Source organism: Varanus komodoensis, unplaced genomic scaffold, assembly GCF_004798865.1.
Source record: "Varanus komodoensis strain SLA01 unplaced genomic scaffold, ASM479886v1 scaffold1, whole genome shotgun sequence".
Classification (NCBI taxonomy): Eukaryota; Metazoa; Chordata; class Lepidosauria; order Squamata; family Varanidae; genus Varanus; species Varanus komodoensis.
Window position 1 is genome coordinate 102885446 of NW_025335268.1, and position 12143 is coordinate 102897588.

At 37.5% G+C, this 12143-nt stretch overlaps 1 protein-coding gene across 5 annotated transcripts in view; it reads right to left on the reverse strand.

Annotated features, from left to right (window-relative positions):
- The window catches only part of GPAM (glycerol-3-phosphate acyltransferase, mitochondrial), a 46501-nt gene that overhangs the window by 19727 nt on the left and 14631 nt on the right, over positions 1–12143 (reverse strand). For all 5 annotated transcript variants that reach the window (XM_044438680.1, XM_044438661.1, XM_044438651.1 and 2 more), the window contains exons 8-14: positions 10189–10325; positions 9044–9143; positions 7224–7436; positions 6780–6893; positions 3163–3248; positions 1914–2026; positions 573–643 (exon numbers count right to left, since the gene is read on the reverse strand). In XM_044438680.1, coding sequence (XP_044294615.1) covers positions 573–643; positions 1914–2026; positions 3163–3248; positions 6780–6893; positions 7224–7436; positions 9044–9143; positions 10189–10325 — 834 coding nt within the window. The remainder of the gene's footprint in view (positions 1–572; positions 644–1913; positions 2027–3162; positions 3249–6779; positions 6894–7223; positions 7437–9043; positions 9144–10188; positions 10326–12143) is intronic.

The window sequence follows — 12143 nt, forward strand, 5'->3', positions numbered from 1 at the left end:
GGATGCTTTCTCCTGGAGCAGGAGGTTCAATGGCCTTACTGGCTCTTTCCAACTACACTATTTTATGATTTGATGATTCCAGTGTAACACAGAAGTTAAACATAGTATGCAGCTCTGAACAGCTCCACACACAAACATATATTAGGTCAACTAATATTGTCTCCATTCTTTTTATGTAGGATATGCTTTCATAGTCCTTGTGATATACAGTGACTACTAAAACAAGCATTATCTTCACCAGATGACTCTGAAGAAGTTCCTTAGTTTGGTCAAACCATTACACAGAATGGGATCAACAACCTAACTAGCTATGCAGTTTGCAAGTGATTTCCACGTAAATGATTCACCATCTCTAACCCAAAAAGACAATTTTAATACAAGTAAGCAGTTAGGCTCACACAAGCACAAAATACAATTTAAGCATCATGGCATTCTGCAAGCTCTGAGGAGTGTGTGTGTGTATGAGAGAGAGAGAGAGAGAGAGAGAGAGAGAGAGAGAGAGAGAGAGAGAGAGAGAGAATGTGAGAGAGAATGTGTGAGAGAGAGAATATGCAGGTATACAGCACCCTTACCTGCCTGTGACGGTAGAGCAGCAAACAGGCAACAATGTGTGTTGACATCACAGCACATGACTTGTTAGCAGCTAAAAGCAAACAAAATAAAGTAAAGCTATGCCAACACTTTGTCATGCAACTGAATTTTTTAGAAGGCAACTAGGAATAGTGATCTTTTATTATTTTTATACTGAAAGAGCTCCACAGTACAGCACGAGATTAAAGCAGTGTCAGAAAGAAACATATTAACAGTTTCCAACTGTGTCTTAACATTTCTAAAGTTTCTACATACAACTGCACTAGTAATAGCTATATAGTTTCTGAACAAATAAAGCAAACCTTTTCACTAGTAGATAGCACCCTAGCAATGTTTTGACCAGCAATTACAAATTCTGACCAGTAGCTGAAATATCAGGATTTTTATTTGAATGCCATCTTGGATTTGGTTCTATATTACGGCAATTACTCTTACACTCGATACTAATGTCTTCCACAAGAGAGAAGAGAAGTCGAGCTATTCCACTGGCTTCATGGAAACACTATCTACCTCTGGCTCTCACTCAGTTGTTACCAATGGGAGCCATCCCATCCCCATTGATCAGTATAAAAACTGTAATTTTAAGAATTGATGCCTAAAGTTTTTACTCCTCTTTCCCCATAACTTTTTTCTTTTTATGTCAAGATTTTTAGACTGTAAAGCTTAGATTAGGGTTGCCTCCTTTTGGGGAAAAAACTGTAAGCTACTCTGGGGCAAAAAGCAGAATAAAAATACTTTAAATAAATAAGCACGGAATAAATTGAAATAATGGTCAGCTAAAAAGATCCTTTATGGTTTACTTGAACAAAATTTGGAATGGATCACTTTAGAATTGATAAAGTTTTAGTGGCATTTCAATCTGAACATTTAGTCTTTTGTATTCAGTATATTCCATTAACAGGTTCCAAAAATACAGTACAGCAGCTATTTTTGTGTGTCAATAGCTTACAAAGCTATTTCAAGTAGATAAGATGGCTCTATTCATTGGCTGCCATACTATATCATTCAGATATAGTATTCTCACAACTAGATATGGCTTGCTATCTACATTAAAACATTAATGACCACAGATGCCATACAGAGGAAACTAAATGGTAATAGCAAAGGCAGGCCACCATTTGACTTAGTACTATACAATATAGCAAAACAAAATGAAAGTCTTACTGAGAGGCTCACACAGAATGGCATTACACAAAACACAACAAAGATAAAATGAAGAGTTTTTATAAGAAAAAAGGAGGAGGATAAGGAAAGAGTTATATCCTGTACTCAGTGCAGCTAAGAAGCTATTGAATCGCTTTTATACTTTAGTCATTACTTACTGAACATGATGTGCTCTGCCAAATTAGCTATTAACTGTCTTCTCAATGGCTCACAGGATAATTCTATGGGATCAGGTAGGGCAGCCTCTGTACCATCTACTGCATAATTAGGCCTAAAGAAAGTAAACGTTAAAGATGACTTAGCTAAACCACCGCTGAACATTCTGCTGTAACTTGCATCCCACCATAGCAACAGTAAAAGATCTAATGACAACTCCTTTCAGGGTTGGTAGGCAACACTCCCGAGTGAAATGTCAATGCTGAAGGCTACCATCTGTAAGATGCCTGGAAGTAAGACAGCCCGGAAACTGTGCTGAGCTCCTATGCAAATGAATAAATAAGACATCTCTAGCATTGTCACTCCTATTCAAAAACACAACATAAACAACAATTCACTAACAATACTACAAACGAGTTGGCGGAATCTCCTTACAACTGCTTGCATAATACAACCATTTCATATCAGCCAAAGGATTTTCTGTGCTCCCACACCAGATCTTAGATTGTGTCACAATACAACAACAACGTGTTTCTACTTGAAGGGCAGAACTCGATTTTGAGTCAGACATGCCCATGCAATCCAAGCCCATCGTATGCATCAAAGCTCCATTGAGAAGCTCCACATATACTGATTCAACCCTTCACCTTTTTGCAACTTGTCTATAGTGTTTTCTGTTTTCAGTTTCTCATAAATCTTTGTGTTAATATGCAACAAATACTATATTACACAACTGAATAGGTAAACCTTCAGTCCAACAATTTTGCTTATAACAAGCAAAACTCTAACGCACTCTGGATCACTGAAGACTAATGATTTAATCAGTTACTCAGTGTAAGATTTCAGTGGAACAACTCAATCTTGGTTAACTGCACCACTTAAAAATATCCAAAGCTTAATAATCCCCTATTGAAAAGATAGCCAGAAACATGAGCATTCACCAGTTCTGCATGCGTTAAGCATAATACTGGTGCTTAGTAGTTCTGTAATGGCCCTTTCCCACAGCATATTAAAAAGGATCATTTTAAAGGCATTCTGCTCAAACTATAGAATGTTCTTATTAGGTATTCCAAAAGAATGTTAGACTTAATACGTTCACAAGTGCTGTAAGATTTAGAGAGAACATAGTAACTTCTGTGACACTGATATATCCATGCAGCTTAAGCTGCAATATTTGCTCAAATTCTGCATCACACAATTCAGTGGAATCAGTGGTTGATTACTCCAAGAAACTTCCCTATAAAGTCTTACCTTGAAGGTAATACAGCTGGTAAGAGAGTTTGCTCCAAAGAATGAGGGGCATGAACAGGTTTCTGGCTCTGGCCATCTAAATACTCCTGTAAATATATACAAATTATTCATATATTACTTGCAACAAAATGTAGTATTCAACACTCATTTTACTAATGAACCAACTCATTAGTAAAAGATCAACTTGAGAAAACCCTCATAACAAATGAATTTTGAGAACTAGAAAATACAGCACTGTTAACTCTTGAAGTACATTTAGGCTAATACCAATGTACAAAGACACTGTACATTGTCTTTGTGCCAATGTACAAAACAACATAATAACTGGCATAATTGTTGCCAATGTACAGAGCAACATAAGTTGCTTTCAGAACTCACACTCTTATCTTTGCTAACAACTGATTACTATAATTAAATTAAATAGTAAGCTGATACCTTCTCCATGATATCCTGGAGATACCTTCACAGAGAAGTTGACTGCAATCAAATAACAGTCAAATGACCAGACAGCTGACTGCTGTGCCAACCTGAACTTCTTTTGTAAGTGACTTAGAGACACAGTCTTAAGTTCCTGAGCTAACTATGAAAGAAATTCAAGAGGAGGGAAAGTATAAATGTTTCTTATAGGTTACCCTAAAAAAAAGTAAATTACAAAAAAGGGTGAGGGAGAGTTCCTGGGTAAGTGGACAGATTTATGCAATAATTTGCAGAACTTGACAAATACCTACATAAAAGAAAATTCTGTATCAAATTTGATTAGGCAGAGTGAAGCAGATGTATAATTTGAAGAAATGAGAGATGCTGGAAGTGTATATAAGGCCACTTTTATACACATATTTTACAATGCTGATAAAGAAGACTTTCTAGGGCATATTGATGCAGTGTAAGACTATCTCAGTGTACTTTATGGTAACCTTAATATTGTAAAAGGATATTGACTAGGTAATTAATCTTTTATCAGATATAGGAGTTTTCTGTTTCAATGGACTGACTTATCATACACAGACTTGTGGAAAAAACACTTATATAAAGCTTTTCTGGTGTGAATGATAAGCTTATACTGCCTTAATTGTAATATCTCCTATTTCCAATTTTCAAAGACCAGAAATCAAGAAAAGAGATCAAGTTTTACTGACTTGTTAAATTATGCATACAGGAGCATAGCTAAAATGAAACTGAAATATTTTTCTTGACTGGTAACTCATCTTTAGGCTCTCCCACATTTCCCTGGCAGCAATGGTAGAAGACGGTAAGACTGCCCCACTACTTTCCTTTCAGAACATGAAGGCTATGTGGAAATGAGCTTAACTATTATCAGCCACCTGGAAATTCAATACACCATTTACTTCTGAACAGTACTACTTCTCAGTTTCAAGCAGAGGAAGTAAAACCAACGGCTCCTCTGAAATTTCGTATGAATATTTCTCTCTTGTGAACCACCCACTGACATTGTGTATCGGTCTTCTCCAACCTGGTCAACCAGATGCATCAGTTTACAATACCCATCATCTCCATTTACACCAGCTGGAGTAATACATGTTGGATGGGGGAAAGAAGGACACTATTTATAATATTAGCAGTCTTTTCTCAATTTCTCTGTTTAAAAGTTGAATTAGTACACCTTAACAACTTCAGTAATCCTTCAGTCATAATATATATTTTAAAATGTCAAATCAAAGATGTAGCTCTGCATTCTTCATTCACTTTACTGACATTAATAGCTTCCAGAAATTAAATGTAGATCTGAGAGACTGGTAGAAAAAGGAATGCTATCAAAGCATCCAATGCAATGAACTCAAATGTTAAAACCCATGCAAGCTTTTTCCCCCTGGAAAAAGTAGGCATTTTCTTGACTACCAATTACTACTTATGATTGCAAGACAAAAGAGAAGAAAAACTGGACTTACTGCAAATTTTTACTAGTGATAGAAATTCGTGGATTAATTCCTATGCCAGAAGGCAGGACTTGCAAACTTTCAACAGCAGGAGTTAACCAGTTATTTCCCTTCCACCCCCACTATCCCCAGTTGAGATATAACTTCATTCTGTTTAGCAATTAAACTCTTCCTTTTTTGGCAACTTTGTGGTCCAAGACCAATGCAAGGAAACCAACAGGAGAAGCACAAGAAAATAAACGATAAGGTAAACTTCCACAAGTAGCCAAGACATAACAAAGCAGATGGTAAGGCATACCCTGAATAGGGCATATATTGCAGACTGAACTGTAACTTCACAATAAGAAACTACTGGGTAAGTTTGACTGCCTCTGAATCACAACTGCAGTCAGCACGGGATGTCCTGGTACAGAAAATAATCCCTAGGAGAGTATGATCTTCTTGTCCTGCTTTTCTGTTCCCATGTGCTTAGTGTACCAGTACAGTTTGGCAAAGACGTCATGGTTGATTTGGTAACCTTTGCTGAATGTGGTTACTGGGAGATTTGGAATGAGGCATTAATATAGAAAGCAACAGAAATGGACTCTGAAAGGAAAAAAAATGGACTCAAATGCATGAAGATTGTACCCCATACCTGCCAAGACAATTCTCTTTTTTGCATATTACCTCACCAACTCCCAGTAATCAGGTTTGCACACTAAACTAAGCCATCCTGAGAACACCCAACAATGTGTTGGTTCTTTGGAGAATAATCAATGATCAACAGATGATCAGGTTCATCAGGGCTAGTCCTTCCAACTTTTCTTGAATCTTCCACCTGGTATCCTACAGGATCTGATGGCTAAAGCTGTCTCATTATCCCTCCCTGCTACCATCATGAGCCTCTTTTCAGTATCCCCTGCATTTTTCCCTTTTAATTTTTTGACATTGCTTTTCATGATCTTTGAAGTGACAGCCAGTGACAGACCCTTCAAAGCAACAAGAGGCACTTTTTAAAATTGCTTAAACACAAGAATTTGTGCAAATATTATAATTAATATTTTCAGAAAAATGTTTCTGTCAGTCTTACACAAGGGTACTTGAGGAATCCAAAATGGAATGCCTGAGCTGGACAATATCTAAGATGTGTCTGCCATCAAAGTCCAGCAGGCACCTAGCACTGAAATTGACCCAGTAAAACTGCAAATCAATTTTCACTTTATTCTCTCCTGACAACTTCAAAAGGTGAGCTCTCAAGGGAACTTTGGCTCACTAAAGAGCATAGCCAGTAGATCTTTCCCTGCATGGAAAAAGGCTCTGGACTTTGTTTAACTGGACTGACCTCAATGTCCTGTCCTTTTTCTACTATTTCTTGAGACACTGGGTTGCTTGGAAAGGCGGAAAAGTATAACCATCCTATATATGGGGGCTGTCAGTTTTGACACGAACTATTAAAACTCAAGTTTCCTTTCAAAATGAGGATTTTCAGCAGGCTAATCAGGTTTTTTGTTGCTTTTGACTCCCCATTATCTTTTTCCAAAACCCTATTTTAATGTAATTTTTAAATTTTATTATTTTAATTTTAAACAAGTAAGCCTGAGTTCTGTCAAAACTGTGCTTCCCCATCCCAAATCTGTACATATCCATCTTCCCACCCACCTACAATTTCAGGAAAGGTTGCAAAAGATGCAGGATAGTAAGAAAAGTCCAATTTAAAAATATGGCTATATAATATGAACTTACTTTCAAAGAAAATGGTTGTGCAAAATCTACTCGAACACAGCCATAATTCTTCCGCAGCATTCGGAAGACTCCCCTAGCCACACCCCAAAGGCTTTCATTTTTCTTGGGATTTCCCTAAAAACACATTGAAAAGCCAAAGTCATATTTTAAAACTTCTTGTTTTACATATTGCTGAATATAACCATGTAAGCACATTATTTAGAAATAGCATTCATCCACCATACAAGTCATATAGTTTGTTTCTCTGTTACTGCTTTATCTAAGCTAGGAAGGTTTTAAATAGTTCAAATAGTTTCTACCCAATTATTTGGATGTCATTTTGACATTGTTTATGTTGTTAAATATGGAATTCATGTAATCAAACAATTTGTGTTTCCAAAGTACAGCTTATTACCAAAACTGCTATTAGCAGTGCTCTGCAGAAAATAATCCAAACATTCTTACCAGTTGTTCACTACTGTAGTGACCTTCAATGATTCTATCGTAAGATATTCCCACTGGTATAATTAGTATATCAGAAGTAGCATTTTTACATAAAGCATCCACCACCACTGATAAGAGACCAGCTCTCCCAGAAGATATCTTTCCACTCCTGGATCGTGTGCCCTCCAAAAATATCTCTAAGAACTGACATTGCCGAAGCAACTCTTGAACATGCTGAAAGAACAGAGGACAATAAAATCAGATGTTAAGCAATGCAAAGAATTTCTATCAATAATTTTTTAAAATGGGTACCTTTTACAAAAATCTGCAGTATATTCCTAGTTCTTAACAGGAGTGCTTATACTCGGGGCTCCAGCAGGAGCTCTGATGTGCTGTTCAGCATTCATGAGGAAGAAAAAAGTGGGACTTTTTTCTTTTCTTTCCAGTCCTGAAACATTTTCTGCTGCATCATATAGTGCTGATAGTCCCAGAATCCAAGCTGGTAGCTGGATTCAACCCAAGTGCTTTTTGCTCTATAGTGAGGAAGATGTGCATGGGGGACGGGGGGAGTCCTAGAGAGTTGGAAAGCAAAAATGTGTCCTTTAGCCACCCTACCCACCCACTAAATTTGCCCATATAGCATGGAAAGAAGCATTTTTAACTTCATTACACACATCTCTTGTTCAGCAAACCTTAATCCCCATTTCTATGATGCTACATGCATTTAGGGAATAAGCGCAAGCCATGCTTATTCCTTCCCTTCCCTGCTACATTTTGCCTTTTACTGAAATCTTCAAGATTCCACAATTTAATTGCAATTTGTTGTAAGCTACCCGGAAAGCTTCAGCTATCTGGCAGTACAGAAATTAAATAAATACTTACACACATGGATAAAATACAATCAATATTTTGACAGATGTACAATCAACATTTGCAACAGATGTACTAATATGCTTAGGTATACCTAGGTAATCTCTCAAGACAGCAGAAATCACTACCAAGGCAAGATGGGGAAAGCCTTTTTTTAAGGGAGCAAAACACCACCACACTAGAGGGACTAGGATAAAGATAACAGTGATGACACACTAATCTGCATTCACTATTACCAAACTACATAAGGTATTTGGAAGATATGGGGGGACCTTATCTTTGTTGAATATTACACAAGCCCCTTGTGTACACGTGTACACATGTTAAAATTAACCTAGGGAATTATTTCTTTTCCCTGGATTTTCAGCCAGTGTCTGGATTCTCATGACACAACAGCCTTTCATGGGTTACAAGCCACAGTGGGCTGCTGCATCATGTGAACCTGGACTGCTTCCCCGAAAGTGATTTGCTAGTTGTCAAAGCTCTATGGTCCTGTCAGAAGGGAAACCTTACACTTTTCCATCTTCTTGTGTACCTAGAATCTTGGAACGGGTGAAAAAGATGCAGAACACTGAGAAGAAGTGGGTTCAGACAGGGGGTGATGGTGGGAGGGAGGGGAGAAAATCTCAACACAGAGGGGATAATCTACCACCCCTTTTAATCAGCAAAGATTGCTTGTTGGTTTTTTTTATAGTTCTCAAGTATACCAGCACCCTTTGACAGCACAAAAATGCTGACACGTTCATCACAATTTCTGGAAAATGCTCACAAGCTTAATTCTTCAGGAGCAACTCTATTTTATTTATTCAGCATTTTTTAAAAAAAGAACCAAGATACCCTCTTTTGTATTGTTTCTGTAATTTAATCTTTACTTTTTGCTGCAACCCCCCTCCAATACACACACACAAGCGCACACAAACGAACACACTTAAATTCAGAGATAGGCTTTGAGTTAAAAGAGAGGTACATACCACATACAGTAAAGTTCTGTACAAAATATCTTTACGGCCATCAGAGTTTTCATCTAACTTTCTCCGTATAAAAAATCCTCCAAGCTTGCGAATCAAGGTGCTGTAGTTAAACATTTATTTATAAGACAGTTTAATTTGAACGGTAAGAATGTAACAGTACCAAAAAAAAGTGCGTCCACAAGAAATATAAGACAACTCCAGTATTACAGTGCAGCTCAGTTATCATTTCCACTATATGAAAAAGCTAAGGTTAAATTCCTTCTGACAAACTAATTAATTAATCAATTTCAGCTACCCAAAGAACTTTGTCCGATATGCTGACAACTAATTAATTGTTCCAACAAACTCAGAAGAAAAGAGCTGAACTCTGCTGAGGTGCCTTCACTTTCAAGAGGACTACTTATTAGCTCCATTTGACTTTGATACGTATATGTACTTTATGTATTTGTGTGTATTCTCACACACATTTGTTAAATATAAACATCTGAACATTAATTACAACTTTATAACAGCAAGATGGTTTAGGAATTAATTACTCTAAAACCAAAGTCGTGGTTTTTGCCAAGTGCCCTAAGATGCGTGTTTGGCAACTTAAGAACCATCTAATTGAGCAGGTCAAATCCTTCAAATATCTGGGGATTGTCTTTCATGCTGCGGGTAACCGCAAATCTCATGCTGACTAAGTCATTTTAAATGCACAAAAAACAGTGTCAGTCTTACAAACTTTTCATTTCTCTAAAGGTGCACAATATATAACTACAGCATTTAAAGTCTTCTCAGCTAAGATTTGTGCCCAGCTCCTGTTTGGAGCCCAATCGGGACCCTACAGGTCTTTTCTTCCCTTGGAAAGAGTTCAGTCTAAGTTCCTGAGAACTATCTACCAAGCACCATTTATAACTGACCACTTGTAGTTTTAATTGACACCCATTCATGGTTACTAAATAGAAATTTTTCTGAAGCAACATAAAGCACTAGGGAGGGAAATGGAAAATATTCCACCCCACATCATTGCAAGCAACACAGTTATCAGGATACCCCATGATAAACATGCATATGGATATTAATTTAACTAGAACTAGGGAGGTAATCAATATAGTTACGATTAATACAGTGGCAGTTTCCATATACAGTATATATAGTTTTACCTGAAGATGGGAATTTGCAGGTTATTTCCTGCTGCAATATAAGGCGCTTTAATGTTATGGCAAAAGAGAATAAATGTGAGAAGCAGGTAGTCAATGTGCGATTTATGAACAGGTAGGAAGATAAGAGGTAAATTCAGCTGTAGAAAGAAAAAAGAAAAGATAAGTCACATGGCAAAACATGCTAGGGTTTGTTTCATTTTGTTTTTGTAAAGTTACTATGTATTTTCACTAGGTCCTTGACAATTAATATACCCAAAGCAGATTCAATTTTACTGTTTGAATTGACAACACTTATGGGTGTGGGAACAGAAAGGACAACAGGTTTTACAGGCATATTTAGAGAACAAGTAACAGAGACTTAAACATCACTGTTTTACTTCACTGTAACACACGGAAGGGAATCCAAATATGGTTTTGACTATGTGCAAACCATCTTTTATTTTCAGAGAATCCATATGCAACAATAGTGGGAAATTGCATAGCTGAAAAAGTGCTTTTAAAACTGTGCTTTCCTGCAATTATTATTAGACAACTCATAGAACAAGTAACTATTACCAAGCAATTTTTTTGAGGGGGAGGGGCACATTCACATACATGTTTCACAATAACAAACAAATTTCATTTCAAGGTATCACCATACACTGATAATTAAGTACTGAATTTGGCAAGTATTTACTCTTCCTAAGCTAAAATTCTTAATGTTGCAAGGATCCTGGAAATTTTTAAAAAGTGCCATTTAGTCTAGTATTCATATTTCTCCTCTAGAAGTTTTTGCTATCTTTTCTCAGTGAAGACTGGAAGAGAAAGAATATTGCACCTGTTCCTTGATCAAAGCCAGACTATTTGTAACCATCCCTAAAAAATTCTTATAGAAGGCATTAGACATACCTGTGTTATGATCAGCATATAGAAAGAACCTGCCATTCTTTATTGCCATCACTATTGATGCTAATAAATTACTATCCACATAATATGTGCTGCCCTGGCAAAAGGCCTGCACTGAGTCTTCTCAGTTTGAGATTGAGCTCCAGTTTGCTAATATTCTTAATGTATTCTGCCAAATTATGGTAGCAGTCCTGGAAAATTTAAAGCATGCCACACAGTTTAGCAGTTACATTTTTCTTCTGAAAACACTCCCCTTTGTTAGAAGTTCTATGTAGCTGTTTGATGTTATCAGACTGATACAGAAGTGGATCCAGTATGTGATTTGGACTAGACTGGGGAGGTAGACATTTCCCCACCATCACTAGAGAGTCAGACTGGCCATTCACCAAAGACCACATGTGCAAAGATGCTAGGAGGGAGGAAGCCATCAGGGTTGCTAATAGAGGATGCTCCAGTGCCTTTCTGCTTTTGCCCTACCATGAGCCTTTCATAAAGTAAAGGGGAGGGGGGATAGAAAAGACCTCAACTTCCTCTCTGACACTGCTGCTTTGATAGGATAGTGCAGAAGACAGCTGTGCTAGGGTCACCAAGCCAATCAGGCAGTTTTAGTTTTTTTCTCTCCCAATCACCTAGAAGCAGCCCGAAATAGTGCTTTTGCATCACCTGTAGTAGCATGAAAGCAACTGTGCCAACCATTTGCAGGCACAAGCTGGAAGAAGAAAGTTCCACTCCCTCTCCTTTCTGCTACCCCAACCAGCATTGCTGCACCACCACTGGTGAGCAGTGATTACAGCTCATATGATCTCTGGGGGAATGCTCAGTTTAGCATTCCAGCTAACATTCTGCACTGCCATTACTGCTCCAAAAGCAGTCTTGGCAAATGTGGAGGGAGAAAGGTCATGGGCACTGCACAACCCACATTTGTGAATACCTGCAGCCCTGGACTACAAGACCTTTGATTACCTCCAAATCTGATTATGAAAAGCTTTATTCTGGATACCTTAGTCTGACAAACTCCAGGGGCTTCAATGTCAGTCAACATTAGAAGGTTCCACAGAAAATACTCGCAG